The following is a 17,347-nucleotide window of genomic DNA, read 5'->3' on the forward strand; positions in this document are numbered from 1 at the left end:
GGAAGGGGGGGGGGGGGGGGGGCATCAGTATCATTCCTTTCCCTTCCATTTGTGGAAATAGATAATGCCCACAGTGGCTGATCTATCATGCTAAGTTTGCAACTCCTTCAAGATTATTATTTATTGCATGTTTTATGAGTGGAATGATACTGTATTTGACATGAACAATTCAATCTGGCAGGTTTACAAGTTCCTCATTTGTAAACTCTATTAAATTTAACAATTTAAACAATTATCAAAATTGTGTTGATGAGATACCTATGTATACGTTTTAGTTTATACAACAGATTATATTACATCTACAAATTATGCAAAATTATGTATGCATTTATTCCATGTTATTAACATCTTACGTTCTGATGTACAATATGTAATTACCACATTACTGGCAGCTTCAGATATACATTTTTCTACCAACTTAACTTACCCAAATATATGTGAGGTTCGGGAAATATAAATGGTATGGTGGGGAGGGGGGGGGGGGGAGTGTTACTTCCCAAATTTATATATGGGGATGTGCTGCCAAAGTTCAAAACATCTACACTTGTGTAATCTAAAACCAGACATTCTTAGGGATTTCCAGTTACAATCACCCAGTCCTGATGCTGTGAATGTATTTATAAAGTATAGAGGTGTTTCCTACGTTATTGAACCTATGATTAAGGAAGTTTCAACCCCATTTTAGGGATATTTTGTATGAAAAAGTGACTCATTTGAGCAGCGCATACCTGTATGCCTTTCTATGGAGTACTCCCCACTCCCCCTCCCCTCTCCGGGATCTCTACTGCATTTTAAGACATTGAAGTATCTTGACCGCAGTGTACACAGCTGACAAACTAAAGTAAAACATTGATGTGAAGGTCATGTTATTAGAATCATCAGTATTCATATTCATATTCATATTCATATTGATGTCTTATTTTGTTTTCAATTTTGAGGCTTGAAAAGCCAGGTTGAGACCAACACTAGAGTTGCTAGGCATTGACCTTTGACCTTACAAGTAGCTACATATTTGACCAATATATTCAATATTTATGTAACTCTTCCAGTTTGCCAAGTCTTGAAAGTCATCATTTTGACCAATAAAAGTGTCTGTGACGAGGACTTCATCCTTGTGCTTATATTTATGCATGGTATATTTGCAGTATCAAAAATTTGAAAAAACTCCAAAGATATGAGATGACAGGATCTGACCGTACCGTTACCAAGGAAACAGACAACTCATCTAAAGGAGCTCTGTCTAGATACCTTAATTCTATACTTTGTCTTCTATCACCAGTATCAAAAAGTTGAGTAATTATTTTCATAAATTTGGTGATGAAGTTATATTGTACAAAGTTTCAAGAATATTGTAATAATGAATCTTTGAGATGTCCTGTGTAAAATGTTGTGAAGAGTTTATGTACAGTAGGCCACCCATACGTAATTCTATCTTTGAATGTTGTGAAGAGTTCATGTACAGTAGGCCACTCGTACATAATTCTATCTTTGAGATGTCCTGTGTAAAATGTTGTGAAGAGTTCATGTACAGTAGGCCACCCATACATAATTCTATCTTTGAGATGTCCTGTGTAAAATGTTGTGAAGAGTTCATGTACAGTAGGCCACCTGTACATAATTCTATCTTTGAGATGTCCTGTGTAAAATGTTGTGAAGAGTTCATGTACAGTAGGCCACCCATACATAATTCTATCTTTGAGATGTCCTGTGTAAAATGTTGTGAAGAGTTCATGTACAGTAGGCCACCCATACATAATTCTATCTTTGAGATGTCCTGTGTAAAATGTTGTGAAGAGTTCGTGTACAGTAGACCACCCGTACATAATTCTATCTTTGAGATGTCCTGTGTAAAATGTTGTGAAGAGTTCATGTACATTAGGCCACCCATACATAATTCTATCTTTGAGATGTCCTGTGTAAAATGTTGTGAAGAGTTCATGTACAGTAGACCACCCGTACATAATTCTATCTTTGAGATGTCCTGTGTAAAATGTTGTGAAGAGTTCATGTACAGTAGGCCACTCGTACATAATTCTATCTTTGAGATGTCCTGTGTAAAATGTTGTGAAGAGTTCATGTACAGTAGACCACCCGTACATAATTCTATCTTTGAGATGTCCTGTGTAAAACGTTGTGAAGAGTTCATGTACATGATGGATCAGTAGGTCGATTAAAAATACAAAAAGTACTAGTAAGTGTATGAGTACATGTTTGTGATATTTTTAATTAATAATCATACTTTAACAGACTTAGAAATAACAATTAAAATCAGAACGAAACTTTGAACCATTCATTTTATTAAATTTATCAAATTTCACCGATAAATGCTCATTTTTTGCTCGATTAGTTGTTTGCATGGGTGCGACCTTATAGTCAGTGATGATGTAATATTTTCCTAATCATGCCATAGAGGGCAGTGATTCTTTTTTTAATTTCACCAGATTGAAGAAATATAATATGGAAAGTCAGGTCACGAGAAATGTAGAATTAAGTCTGGCTGGCCTTTTGTATGAAGTGTTGAAATCAATCCAGTAAGCAATATAGAGTTTGTAATGCATACAAGTTGTTCATTTTGTTGTTTTTCTGTTAATATAATTTTGACATATTTGTGCATGCCAGTGTCAGTGCAATACAATACCAAGCAAGGTGATGTCATGCTTGTAAATGTTGTTTATACTTTAATTAATGTACTGTTTTTGTTCTACTTTTGAAAAAGTGTAAATAAAATATAGAAAATTTGCTACGAGTGCGTTGAGATTCTGTGAGACAAAATACAATCTTTCTTCACTCAAAAACACAAGTAAGGCCTAAAAAAAATTGTTGTTCCAATTACACTCAACTTTAGAATAGGTTGGGAAGGTAGATTTCTTTTTCAGGCAGTTATGGTTTCTGTTGTTTCCATATCGTCTCTGTGTTATTGGTTTCTTTCCATCAGATTTACAGCCATTACAGATTGGAAGAACAGTTTTATATTGTCTTTTTAAGTTACGTCAGTTACCACATCCACTTTCTCACGAGACTTCACAATTTTCACAAATTTATTTTTTCTCTTGAATACATAAGAAAAGTTTAGGGTTGGCAGTGAAAACCTAGGTGGTGGGGTAGGGTAACCGGAACCAATTTTTTAAAGGCCTAATGTAACAACCAAGAAATTGTACATTTACGCTGAACTAGTAAAGATAAATATACAATCTCTTCTGCCAGTCAATCAGGAAATTACATCGCCATGGCAACGATTCTTTTAACAACCTTAACGTTTTGTACTGTATGCTAGGAAAAGTATTACAGGCATATATAGTACAGTAGTACACACATAACTTGAAATATTTAACATTTTGTTCTGAAACTGCATTGTTTTCATGAAATCAGAAGATATGACATGAGGGAATAGGAAAATTGGGGTGTTTATTGACAATTAAGTCTGGATTCCCATGGTAACGCGTGGTGTGATTTCACTCATTTAGCCTAGAGCCAGTCTGGGATTAGGTTTAGTTCACAATACAAAATGTATCCACTGTGATCATAAGATCTCAAACGTAATATCCACTTCCTTATGAAATTGGTGTCAAACTACATCGGTCTTTCTCTGTGACCGTTTGGAAAACTAAGATGTCTATCTTTAGAATAGAGATGTTGAATATAATGTCTTATTTCATGTATGAATAATGTATCGCAGACCTTCATGGAGATGTCAAGTATTCAGATATTGAATGAAATCCTGTTCATAATGTGTAGTCCTGTGCAGCAAATAAAAAGAAATATAATGCCACATGACTGGGCACATGACAGTAACACACTGATCACACAGCCATAGAATAACACTGGTCATACAGTCATAGAAACACTGATCACACAAAGATAGCATAACGCTGATATCCATAGAGTAACATTGATCACAGCCATAGACGTGAACAAAACTGATCACACAGCCGGAGTATCACACTGATTGCACGTATCACAGCTACAGAATAACATTGTGATAACATGGCTAGACAGAACAACACTATGCTATGATCACAACCACAGATAATCACTATGGTCACAAAGCCATAGAACAACACTATGGTCACAAAGCCACTATGGACACAAATCCATAGAACACTGGTCACAAAGCCACAGATAATCACTATGGTCACAAAGCCACTATGGACACAAAGCCACAGAACAATATTACGGTCAAAACCACCGTACAACACTGATCACACATCACATTATGATCACACATCCATAGAGAAACACTATGATCACACATCCATAGAGAAACACTATGATCATACATCCACAGAGAAATGCTATGATCATACATCACAGAGAAACACTATGATCATACATTCACAGAGAAACGCTATGATCATACATCCACAGAGAAACACACAGCCATAGAAATGACAAGTCTGCCAGTCTGTATCTACTGGTTACAGCATAACATTGTTTAATAACATCATTTTTTAACATTACAACATAGAAAAAATATGAAATAAAATTGCATTTTCAATCTCGCCGATTAAACCAAATCAAAAAATACAGCAAATAAAAACAATTTTCACCCCAATTTCATATGTATAAGATTACAAAGAAGGCACACATGTTTGATAAATTTAAACAAAAAAAAATCCAAAATAATAGTGGCATAAAAATTGAAATTGGCCACCTCACACTTAAATCATGTGTATTAATATTGCTGCTGTATAAAATTACTTTGACAGGAAGTGGTCTGTTTGATCTGACTAAACTGATCATCAGGTAATATGATATGTAAAACAACTAACATACAGTACTATCTATTGCTATCTAGACTATATCTAACACACATACTATGGCTAGATGCCATCTTTTTTCTATAACATTGTATGAGGTAATGCTTATCGGAGGCCCTTGGGGTATTTGTACAAGTGTATCAATATTTCTCATTTTCTATCAAAAACAAGAAATAGAAGGTTTGTATATCAATACACTACTACTTCTCTGTCTTTCTGTCACACACACACACACACACACACATACTTACTAGGAGTAGTTCACTTTTTGCTTGGAGGTTATAGAGTGATTACAGAGGGAAGAGTTGGATTGATAGTAAGGAAAACAGTTTGATCAAACTTATAAAAAAGAGTCTATTTTTGTCAACAAATAAATAATGTGTAACAGCACACAATAAAGTGCAATAACTGTTTATAAAACTTAATATTGATGCAACCAAGTGCAACCGTCCCTCAACCCATATTTTGTGTCTGCTTCAAAATGACTTCACATGAATATTACGACACAAGGGAATCTGTCATTTTAATGAATCATATTTTCTAGGCTTTAAACATGACATTAATTAACACCTTTTATCACATTTCCATTGCAACAAACTATGCATGATACAGTAAATTCTTGTCAAACTATGCATGGAACACATTCTTCCCATAGATTTACAAATGGTAAGTATTTGTATGTAGAGGTACACAGATTTCATAATACCTTTTCAGACAATCTTTATTTGAATATCACTCTACATTAAGTATTTTATCTGACTTCAGCTCTCTCTGGCAGTGACCAACACTGTAGATAAAGTCAATGATTCAATTGCAATATACAAGTTGCAGAAGTTACCCAACTGTTTCTTTATATTTGATGTTGCTGATATCACCCTCCCCACCCCTACCCCAAAGTTTTCAGTGTTCCTATTGGTTAATATTACAGGGTCATAGGCCAAAGTTGAAAGGTCTTTGATTACCAGTCTTCATCTGAGTCATCGTCTACTCTTCCTCTGATTGTTTTCTTGGGGTTTTTCAAAATTGATTTTGACTGAGCACCTTGTAGTGGTGGATCTTGTAAGTTACCAGCGTAGTCAATGACACTGGCACATCCCAGTCTCCACTCCAACATTTCAGTTGGGAAGTCATCATTTCCACCCATATCATCAAATCTACAAAACACAATATTAAATTAAGTCAATTTTACATATTATGGGTTGGTTAGTAAAGAGAATAGCTGTAAACAGAAAGAGAAAGAGTAGTTTATTTAGCAATTTGATTCATTTACTTTGTAGTTAAATATATTACATCTACTTTCAAGATTGGGACTGGGTTTGATATAGTCTGTAAGGTATGCCGTGACGGGGTGCCCTCACACATTGGCGAGAGGAGGCCGGTGAGGGCGAAATGTCACAATGTATCTTACAGTCTAGGTTTGATATAAATTATAATAATACATGCTCCAATAAAGTAATTTATCACACTGTGCTCAAAGCATTGTAAAAGGACAGTATATTACTCCTAGCACAGACCTAGCACAGCCCTAGCACAACAACCCACTTGACTTCCTCAACTCTTGCCAAGCATACATCACTGCTGTGTCTATAAGCACACAGAGAATTAAAATCTTGCCATCGAGAAGTTCAATTTCTCATCAAAGATTATGAAGATGAATCTTATCTTCTCAGTAACTTCACTTTGTGTCATCATTTTCAAGAGCATGACTTGTGTGTCTCTTTTTGATGTAATATACCATGCTTACTCTAAAAAAGGGTAATAGAGAGAAAATCTTACAGAATCATAGAGTAGTCTATATCACTACATCATTGGTAGAAACCAGCTGTTAATACTTACCCAACAATGTAATCTGATGTTTTGCCATCTTTAATCAAAGCAATAGTAGGAATAACTTTAATACGAAGTCTTTCAGCCAGAAATGGACACTTCTCAGCATTGATTTTCAGAAATCTAGTCTCAATATGTTTAGGTGCCAGGATACCAAGATGTTTGTCAATAATTTTACATCTGAAAGTACTCTCTCTGTAGAAGTGACAAACAACATGTTTACTCTTTTTACATTCTTCAAAGAATTCTTTTTCCCCTGGTAGTTCCATGTACTGTCCATGTCCATTTTGCAGCCATTTTTGTTTCTGTTCATGTGCCTTTTTCATTGCTGCAAGTCGCCTTTGTCTTAATATTTCCATTTCATCCTCATCCATTTCATCCAAGCGATTGATTTCTGCATCTACCTGACTTTCTATAATGTTGGTCGCCTGCAATATCTGATTTTCCAGGGCTTGCTCCATGTTACCAGCCATATTGGATTATTTCCTTTAGTGTCAACTATGCAAAGAAGAAAAAAAAACAAATTATACAACTTTTGCTAAGGATATTGTTTTCAAAGAAACTTAAACACTACATCCTAAACCTTTATGGTTTTCATTCTTATTCCTTTCATATTTGGGGAAACAATAGCATCCTAAAACACAACACAACACAACACTGTACTGGTTCTAACATTGTGTGGGTTATTTGAATTTTCACACTTATAGTACTGTTTATCGTACAGATCTGGTTGTACTTCATACCCAGTAAGGTTTATCATTTCCACTAGTGGGACACTGGTTACTATCTCAGTTTTTGTGTTGATGTTTCTTGGTTGGATGTAGCTCTTATCAAACATATTAATCATTGAAAGTGAATGCAATTATAATTTCATTGTATCTGATGACCCCAAACAGCTATTTCCATACCAAGACATAACTTTAAGTTATAATACCAGTCATTTAGTTAGTCATGACAAGACTATTGTCAATTTTTGTCATATATGTGTCATCACCAACAATCCAGAGGACAACAACTGAAGGTGTTAGATATTATCATTTTAAAAATCTTGGTATGGAAAATTTACCTTGATAATATAATAAAGTATGAAAACTGTAATTTACTCATTGCAATGTGAATAACTTGTCAGACAAATGAACTTTGATAGCTAAGATTCCGAAATTCAACATAAATAAAGAATGTTCTTGAGTATACTAGAGGATACTTTATTAACTTATTATACAATATATTTAGTTTACTTTGAACATGTATTAAACAAGAATATAAGAAGAGAATATTAATTTGGCATTTCATTATCAAATCAATGCAATTGTTTCAACTTAGGACGTACTTTTGACGAAATTGGCATGCATCACTGTAAATCATTTTTCTCCCAAGTCTTTGGCAATATGAGTATTCTCCCACTGGAACGTATGCTGTGATGTGATGATGTCACTATAATCAATGACTCAAGGTGTCAACCACCGGCACTCTTATTTTGGTTGTTGTCATGGTATCCATTTGTATTTATTCTCAGTTAAACTTCAGGGCTTCTTGTACATTACAGCTAAGAATTAACTTTGGTCAGATATCATAAACTCTAAATTGCAAAGTTTACAAACCTGCAATGTGCCGATCTTCAAACATGTGTTCCACATCGGTCGTACAAGTATACGTATGCACCTAGATCATACATGTAGAAACAGATACCCAACAAATCAACTCGTTGTTTGGGGACAATGTTTGCTGTATTAAAGCTACATAAAATACGTTTTTGTACATTATGTGTTAATCATCACATCTGTACCGTGTATAATGTTTAAAATATACCCGTCTTACCTCTGTAGTTCGATATTTTCGCTATCGATCTCCACAAACTGCTCAGCTTCGAAATTTTTCTTCACTGTCCGGATTGAAAATTCTCAGCTCAGGTTGTCAAATTGCGTACACATGAAACACGACTATTGATTGGCTAAGATTATTCAAATATGATTATAGGCCAATCAACGTACGGCTTATGTAAAGAAGAAAATATCCCAGGGTGCAATATAAAGTTGAAAGGTTACGGGGTCGGGATCACATGTCATGTCATGTTTCATTTGTCATGTGACTGGTATGTTATTTACATGCCTCTGAAACTTTTACGAAGATTTTGTTGTCGATATCTGAAAGTTTGCTTTTTAGCAATGGCTTCTGTCGTACTTATGCTTCTGATCGGTCATATACTGAGTTTGTCCAGCAAAACTGAAGGTAAGACATAAACAGCATTGACTGTGAGGGCAAGGAGGAACAAATAAGACTCGATAAAAAACATATACTTTTACTGTACAGACTGTTTACCACTCCCCCTCAGTATATTTTACTGTACAGACCACAGGCACTCGAATCAATCTGTATTTTTTTTATGTATGGCAAATAAGACTCATTTACCATGCATTAAAAAAAATCATACAGACTGATTCGAGTGCCTGTGGTACAGACTGTTTACCACTCCCCCTCAGTATATTTAGATACTGAGTGTCGAAAGAGAAAAAAACTACGAAAACAACATAGAATTACAGATGATTGTAAATGTTTATAACTATAAAACATGAGGAAGAGAGTAAAACCAACAATACAAATATTGCATATACTGTACAGAAAGAAAGAAGAATTAAAAGTGTTTTATATTTCACTTTTTACACTTGGCAGTGGCACCATAGAAATTAGAAATTTACATTGTATAGAATGCCACATGTTCTATCTAAAGTTTTCTGCTTATTTTAACTTATTTTAGTTTCCTTTACTAATTTCTTTTTCATTTGAGCTTTGTAACTGTTTGTAATTCCTTGGCAATTATTACATGTTCAAATAAATTGCCAAGCAAAAAACAAAACAAAACAAAAAAAGTCAGATAGCTAAGTCTCTGGGCCAATATTTCAAGTCAGACTAACAGTCTGTAAGCTAAGTCTCTAGGCTACATTATTATTAGCTCTGGAAATATGTTGTCATTCATTCCAACACATCTTTATTCCAACTTTGCTATTCTTATCTTGTCTCTGGATGAATCTGTGACTGCTAAACTTGTATACTATTAAAACTGAGTGAGTCCACGTCAAAGTCTCTCAGATTCAACTAGTAGTAGACATGCTAAAATATTCAGTGTATTTGATGAAACATAGAAAAAAATCATACTTATCATAATCTTATCCATATGTTCAGACACATGTGGTTGCTAGGTGATAGCCTTGTGAGTAATCTATGTACTGATTTTAACAATGTTGGTTGAGACAACTCGGACAAAATCGGCCAACAGTAAAGTGATAGCCGGTAAGATATACCAGTGCTAGTAAATCAGAACTTTGCTCTGTAACTACTGAGTTTATAATTTCTGTTTTGCAGGTAGTAAACCCAATGTTCTGTTTGTAGTGTATGATGATTTGAGACCAACTGTAGGGTGTTATGGTGGGGAATATCCATACATTACACCCAATCTTGATCAGTTAGCAAAATACTCAGTCCGATTTGATAGGGCTTATGCACAGGTAAGTATTAATTATACCAGGTAACAAGAAGAACAACTTGCCCATGAGTATTGAAAATGTGTTGGTACTGAAATTATAAAGGCATTTATATTGTTTATTTTTTCATAAAAAAGACAACCACCCCAGACAAGTACATGTAATACTAGTAATTAATAAGTTACAATGTGTCCAAGATTTTATGCCATTCCAAAAATGTCAGTTGGAAAAGAGGCGGAGCATACTGCATCTTTTTAGATACAAGCTATTTCACGTTCAAATGTACTTCACAACAGCAAATTTTACTGGTCTGTTCGATGATTATAATGAAGAAAATTGTATGGTGTGCTTCCCCACCATACGTCCAAAGTTCTTCAACACTTGTAACCTGTTACTATAGAGACCAATTTAATGAGACAATCTGTTGTACTTTCTAGATTCCTTGGAGAGTTTACAAGCGTTATAAGAGCATAGATTGATCAGCTGTCACATAACAATTGCATCCTATTAGATACCAATTTCTACAACTCAGTAAACCCAAGTCACAGTGTGGTTTAAATCTTGGCCAAGGACTTTAAAAAAAAATATTCATATTTTTACTTGTGAGTGAATAAACAGTGAAAGCAAACAATACAAAATGGGTTCAGAGGTGTTTGAAAATGTCCAAAATCATTTTGATTTCAGCAAGCAGTATGTGGACCAAGTAGAACCTCTTTCTTAACTGGTAGACGTCCAGATACCACTAGGTTGTATGATTTTGGTTCATATTGGAGAGAGTTTGCTGGCAACTTTACCACAATTCCACAACATTTCAAAGAAAATGGATACTTTACAGTTTCAATGGGAAAAGTCATGCACCCAGGTAAACAGGTATTCTTTTGTATTGCGGCATGTTATTATAAACATTTGTGTGTGTGTGTGTGTGTGTGTGTGTGTGTGTGTGTGTGTGTGTGTGTGTGTGTGTGTGTGTCTGTCTGTCTGTCTGTGTGTGTATATGTGTGTGTCTGTGTATATGTGTGTGTCTGTGTATGTGTGTGTGTCTGTCTGTCTGTCTGTCTGTCTGTCAATACTCCATCTATCTGTTTGTTGCCTGCCTACTTATCTGTTTATTTTCCATCACTTTACATTCCGTTTCATTCTATTTACAGGCATTGCCTCCAATAACTCAGATGACTATCCATACAGCTGGTCACAACCTGCTTACCATCCATCATCACAGAAATATCACTGGACACCAGTCAGTTGAATGTTTTCTTTTATTTCTCTGAGTTCACAAGATATTTTGATATTCTTACTATAAAAGTGAAACCCAACAATAACAATAAGAAAGAAAATTAAATCAGAGAAAAGGCAATTTATAGCTAAGAATTTAAAAAAAAGGGGTTAACAGAAATAAACAGAAAACTATGTCATTCTTGTAGAGTATTCAAAAATACATTCAAATAACAATGCAAAAGTAAGCTCATAGCCAAATTTTACTCAATGTACAAATAAACAAGAAACATGTGAAATCCTGTACTGTTTCCCCTTACATTCAAAAAATACCTGTCTTTTGCGTAATACCAATTCCAAGTGTTATGTCTTGCAGTATATAAACTAAGATATAAGTCATTCCACCCTCACTGACCTCAAGTCATTCCACCTCATTGCCTTCTCTTTCTATGAAAGGGGTAGGCTGATACTTCAGGGCGCTCTGACAAGGCTTATTTTACAGATTATTATTATTATTATTATTATTATGTTATATCATTATTTGCAATTTTTGTTAAATCAACAGTCATGTCCTGGTCCAGGTGGCAACCATTACAGAAATCTTAATTGTCCACTGGATGTAAAAGTACAGCCAGAAGGAACTCTACCAGATATCCAAAGTACAGAGTACGCCATTGAATTATTAACAAATATATCCCAACAACAAAAGACTCAGTCAACCAAAGAAAAACAGCCTTTCTTTCTGGCATTAGGATATCACAAACCACACATCTCATTCAAGTATCCACAAGAATTCCAGGATCTTTATCCGTTATCCAGTATCAAGCTGGCTCCAAATCCTACTGTTCCACCCAAGATGCCACACGTTGCCTGGGAAACCATGATGATGATACGGAAGAGGGATGATGTGAAAGCTTTAAATCTGAGCTACCCATGGGCACATGTACCAGATGAATTCCAGGTAACACTAATACATAGTCACATAATTTATGCCAGGGGAAGGGGTCAATCACACATGACAGTTGGAGTCAGTTTTGAAATATACAGTGTCAGCCAGTCAATTTATGCCATATATTTACACTCTAGTTTTGGACTGAATAAATTAACACAAGATAACACCATGGTAACAACAAACTTTTCTTTTTATGGCAGTTTTTTGATTGTGTTCATTTGTATTGATTTGGGGAAAAAAGCCAGTTTTCATAAAAGAGCACCATTGGTTGTGTTAACTAAATTAGTCTAGCAGAAATATTCTGTAGAAAGCATTCATGCTATTTCAAACTTTCATGGACCTTGTGTTAGACAGTGCCCTCTTGAGATGAATCAGTCATAATTGACTTCATTATATTTGAATGATACCATAAATTACAACATACATGGACAGCTATGCATGCTATGAGGAAAGTATTGGTACCTCTCTATCATGTCACAAAATTGTCACCCTGCCACTAGGGGGCGATATTTATAAGGAAAAGATTTGAGAAAAGAAATAAAAAATACCAGATTTTGTTATTTCTGTTTAACAATATAAATCTATTGGATACCAATGTGTAAAGCAGTTTCACATTGAGTGACAGTAAGTGGTCATGTATAAATGATGTTTTATGTTTTGAGAAAACACTCTACTATGGAAATACTTCCGTCACATTTGATGGTAATCTTAACAAAACTTCATACATGAGCGCCGGGGGTGGGGGTGGGGGTGTTATCATGTTTTAGTTTATGTTCAAAGAGGTCATTATTATCACAATTTTCTTAATCTATAACTTAGGAAATCTAAAATCTAAAAAATTATGAACCAAGGAACAAAGCAGATACTAGTGAATAGATCTTTGGAGATTGTTGAAATGTAGATAAGTGAAAACTTTCATAACAAAACTAAACTTTATATGTATTTGTTTTGTTCAGCTGAAGATACGACAGAGCTACTATGCATCAACTACATATGTTGACAGTGAACTTGGTAAAGTGTTATCACACTTGGACCAGCTGGGCTTTGCTAATGATACAGTGGTTGTAGTCTTTGGTGACCATGGTAAGACAAAGTCAAAATCAAGTCCATAAACAATAATTCAGTTAAAGCTCTACTACCTGCATCAGGGACACTTTTTTTTCATCAAAGAACCAAAAAAATGTATTCACTAAAAAATGCGCAATTACTTGATTGATTATCAGTGTATAAAATCCTTCTTTTTCACCTGTAGGGTGGTCACTTGGTGAGCATCAAGAATTTGAGAAATATCAAAACTTTGAGACAACTACCAGAGTGCCTATGATAGTCTATGTACCAGGACTGACTGATAAAGGACTCAAACCAAAACCATCAGGAGAAAAGTTTCCCTTTATTGATCCTTTGAAACATGGTCCAAAGTTACCAGATAGTCACCAGAATGACAAAGATTTGAAACCTAAGAAATATGACCCAAAGAGAGACTATGTAGAACCACAGAAATCGGGATATGCCAGTGAACACTTTGTTGAGTTAGTTGATATCTTCCCAACATTATCAGAATTAGCAGGACTAGAGATTCCAAAAACGTGTCCTGAAAATCCATTCAAAGTTGATTTCTGCACAGAGGGAACCAGTTTTGTACCGGTCATAGAAAATGTAGTGACTGGAAAGTATGGACGCCAATTTCTATGGAAGAATGCAAGTTTTAGTCAGTACCCCAGACCATCAGATGAACCACAACCCAATTCTGACTTACCTGACTTGAGGGATATCAGAATAATGGGGTACACTATGAGAACTGTAGACTACAGGTACACTGAATGGCTAGGCTTTGACCCCACTCATTTTAAAGTTGACTGGTCTGAAGTACATGGCAGAGAATTATATATTTATAGTTCTGATGTGAATGAAGATAACAATGTAGCTGGAGAGATGCAATATCAGGATTTATGCCAGGAGTTGTCTCAGAAATTAAGACTTGGTTGGAGAAGTGCTCTACCTAAATCATACAGAGTAGATTGAAGGGATCACAAGTAGAATAGTGTCCACTCATTGCATATGCTACAAATCAGGGTTATGCTAGAGGGTCTACTCCAGTTCCTATCAATAACTTACCCATAGGTTAATACATATGTGTACTATTGTACAGTAGTCAGTCCTCGGTTCTACAGTCTTGCATTTTGCTATGAACGAGTGAAACTTGGCTCATGGTTACCATATCTTTTATGGCATTTCATATTGTTGTATTTTCTTCTATGATCTATTTGTGCTCATATTAACCCAGATTCTAGTCTGTAAACTCACTAAGTATACATGTTATTTTCTTACAAACCTTTAAACAAAGTACAGTTGCTGAAAAGTACAAACAACCAGACATTTTTACACAGGCTTTTAAAGTACATTTACTATTGATATGGTTACAATATGGTATTATAGTCCAATAGACATGTATGTAACCTTTGACATGGACAGATTTGATTGGTTTATTGAGACTGACAGAGTGATTGGTTGATTGAGACTGACAGATTTGATTGGTTGATTGAGAATGACAGTGATTTGTGTATAATCTTCAATGTATGTGACTCCTAAAATAAAATATTTTGTATGTTACAATTAAAATATTTAAATAATAAATTTTAAATTATATGTTGTACCTATTGACCCGCCACCAACGTTGATGGAGGGTCCATGTTGTACTTGAGTTATAGAGAGAGAGGATGAATGTTAAGTGAGTGCACCACCAACGTTGGTGGAGGGTCCATGTTGTACTTGAGGTATAGAAAGAGAGAGAGAGGATAAATGTTGAGTGAGTGGGTGAGTGAGTGAGTGAGTGAGTGAGTGAATGAATGAGTGCACCACCAACGTTGGTGGAGGGCCATGTTGTACTTGAGTTATAGAGAGAGAGGATGAATGTTAAGTGAGTGCACCACCAACGTTGGTGGAGGGTCCATGTTGTACTTGAGGTATAGAAAGAGAGAGAGAGGATAAATGTTGAGTGAGTGGGTGAGTGAGTGAGTGAGTGAGTGAATGAATGAATGAGTGCACCACCAACGTTGGTGGAGGGCCATGTTGTACTTGAGTTATAGAAAGAGAGAGGATGAATGTTGAGTGAGTGCACCACCAACGTTTTTATTTGATTTTGAATCACCTTTAAAGGTGATTCAAAATGCTCACATTCACTATCGCTAATTTGCTAGACGACATGTTTGTGAAACGCATTCTGGTTTTAAAACTTTACAAAAGCGTCTGCAAACACCTTAAAATGACCTTTTTTCAGTCAGTTCCCTTCGGATTTACTTCGAGAGTTTTCGGGTATTTCCGGTCACACCTAGACCACGGGATTTTATGACGTCATAAGGAGACATGGTTAGCATGTAGCCTATGATGAGCGTAGTCAACAGGTGAATAAAACTCAACAGCATTGTGAAAAAATGCATTGCTGGTGGTTGTAATAGACATCAGTAAACAAAAACTACACTCTACATGTCTTATTAACCAACATTTACTGATATTTACTCACACTTCCTGACTAATTGTCAGTGTCTGTGGGTATAAATGCTAAAATATTATGTCCCCATATTATGGCAAAATAAATCAAAATGGCTAGACTAGATATACATTCAGTGACTTTTATTTATCTGATTTTTTATTATTTGCCAATAAGAAGCATCTCGGCATCTCAAGACTTCAGGATATCACAAACCACACATCTTATTCAAGTACCCACAAGAATTCCAGGATCTCTAGCCATTATCCAGTATCAAGCTGTTCAAAATCCTACTGTTCAATCCAAGATGCCACACGCTGCCTGGGAAACCATGATGTTGAGTCAGTCAGTAGACAGGCTATAGTTTATGAGTGCAGTGGAGTCACAGATTCAGTCAGTACATGCTATAGTGAATGAGTGTATTGAAATCACAGATTCAGTCAGTAGACAGGCTATAGTGAATGAGTGTATTGGAATCACAGATTAAGTCAGTAGACAGGCTATAGTGGATGAGTGTAGTGGAGTGACAGATTCAGTCAGTAGACAGGCTATAGTGAATGAGTGTAGTATAGTCACAGATTCAGTCAGTAGACAGGCTATAGTGAATGAGTGTAGTGGAGTCACAGATTCAGTCAGTAGACAGGCTATAGTGGATGAGTGTATTGGAATCACAGATTCAGTCAGTAGACAGGCTATAGTGAATGAGTGTAGTGGAGTCACAGATTCAGTCAGTAGACAGGCTATAGTGAATGAGTGTAGTGGAGTCAGAGATTTAGTCAGTAGACAGGCTATAGTGAATGAGTGTAGTGGAGTCACAGATTCAGTCAGTAGACAGGCTATAGTGGATGAGTGCAGTGGAGTCACAGATTTAGTCAGTAGACAGGCTATAGTGAATGAGTGTAGTGGAGTCACAGATTTAGTCAGTAGACAGGCTATAGTGAATGAGTGTAGTGGAGTCACAGATTTAGTCAGTAGACAGGCTATAGTGAATGAGTGTAGTGGAGTCACAGATTTAGTCAGTAGACAGGCTATAGTGAATGAGTGTAGTGGAATCACAGATTCAGTCAGTAGACAGGCTATAGTGAATGAGTGCAGTGGAGTCACAGATTTAGTCAGTAGACAGGCTATAGTGATGAGTGTATTGGAATCACAGATTCAGTCAGTAGACAGGCTATAGTGAATGAGTGTAGTGGAGTCACAGATTCAGTCAGTAGACAGGCTATAGTGAATGAGTGTAGTGGAGTCAGAGATTTAGTCAGTAGACAGGCTATAGTGAATGAGTGTAGTGGAGTCACAGATTCAGTCAGTAGACAGGCTATAGTGGATGAGTGCAGTGGAGTCACAGATTTAGTCAGTAGACAGGCTATAGTGAATGAGTGTAGTGGAGTCACAGATTTAGTCAGTAGACAGGCTATAGTGAATGAGTGTAGTGGAGTCACAGATTTAGTCAGTAGACAGGCTATAGTGAATGAGTGTAGTGGAGTCACAGATTTAGTCAGTAGACAGGCTATAGTGAATGAGTGTAGTGGAATCACAGATTCAGTCAGTAGACAGGCTATAGTGAATGAGTGTAGTGGAGTCACAGATTTAGTCAGTAGACAGGCTATAGTGGATGAGTGTAGTGGAGTCACAG

The 17,347-nt window shown here is 35.8% G+C and overlaps 2 protein-coding genes across 4 annotated transcripts; one reads left to right on the plus strand and one right to left on the minus strand.

Annotated features, from left to right (window-relative positions):
* Positions 1-4,490: 4,490 nt before the first annotated feature.
* On the minus strand, positions 4,491-8,509 carry LOC144438723 (thioredoxin domain-containing protein 9-like). 3 transcript variants are annotated; one of them, XM_078127874.1, is made up of 4 exons: positions 8,403-8,468; positions 8,186-8,246; positions 6,594-7,082; positions 4,491-5,911 (listed from the first exon to the last, which is right to left on the minus strand). In XM_078127874.1, the coding sequence occupies exons 3-4, from the start codon at positions 7,055-7,057 to the stop codon at positions 5,716-5,718; spliced, it is 660 nt and encodes a 219-aa protein (XP_077984000.1). In that variant the 5' UTR covers positions 7,058-7,082; positions 8,186-8,246; positions 8,403-8,468; the 3' UTR covers positions 4,491-5,715. The 3 variants fall into 3 exon arrangements, with proteins under 3 accessions (XP_077984000.1, XP_077983999.1, XP_077984001.1); XM_078127873.1 differs by lacking the exon at positions 8,186-8,246 and having other exon boundaries at positions 8,403-8,509; XM_078127875.1 differs by lacking the exons at positions 8,186-8,246; positions 8,403-8,468 and adding an exon at positions 7,915-8,013.
* Positions 8,510-8,685: 176 nt separating this feature from the next.
* On the plus strand, positions 8,686-14,806 carry LOC144438614 (iduronate 2-sulfatase-like). The gene is made up of 7 exons (XM_078127712.1): positions 8,686-8,813; positions 9,945-10,087; positions 10,748-10,925; positions 11,212-11,300; positions 11,841-12,236; positions 13,184-13,310; positions 13,480-14,806. The coding sequence occupies exons 1-7, from the start codon at positions 8,690-8,692 to the stop codon at positions 14,247-14,249; spliced, it is 1,827 nt and encodes a 608-aa protein (XP_077983838.1). The 5' UTR covers positions 8,686-8,689; the 3' UTR covers positions 14,250-14,806.
* The last annotated feature ends 2,541 nt before the right edge of the window (positions 14,807-17,347 follow it).

The sequence above is a fragment of the Glandiceps talaboti genome, chromosome 8 (assembly GCF_964340395.1).
Source record: "Glandiceps talaboti chromosome 8, keGlaTala1.1, whole genome shotgun sequence".
In the NCBI taxonomy this organism is placed as follows: Eukaryota; Metazoa; Hemichordata; class Enteropneusta; family Spengelidae; genus Glandiceps; species Glandiceps talaboti.

What these genes read in the sequence shown, in the direction of transcription:
- LOC144438723 (XM_078127873.1), bottom strand. Translation starts at nt 7,057, where the DNA reads ATGGCTGGTAACATGGAGCAAGCCCTGGAAAATCAGATATTGCAGGCG. An exon ending in ACATCAGATTACATTGTTGG is followed by an intron (nt 5,912 to 6,593) that starts GTAAGTATTAAC and finishes TGTGTTTTGTAG; the next exon opens with ATTTGATGATATGGGTGGAA.
- LOC144438614 (XM_078127712.1), top strand. Translation starts at nt 8,690, where the DNA reads ATGCCTCTGAAACTTTTACGAAGATTTTGTTGTCGATATCTGAAAGTT. An exon ending in AGAAATATCACTGGACACCA is followed by an intron (nt 11,301 to 11,840) that starts GTCAGTTGAATG and finishes TTAAATCAACAG; the next exon opens with TCATGTCCTGGTCCAGGTGG. An exon ending in ATGTACCAGATGAATTCCAG is followed by an intron (nt 12,237 to 13,183) that starts GTAACACTAATA and finishes TGTTTTGTTCAG; the next exon opens with CTGAAGATACGACAGAGCTA.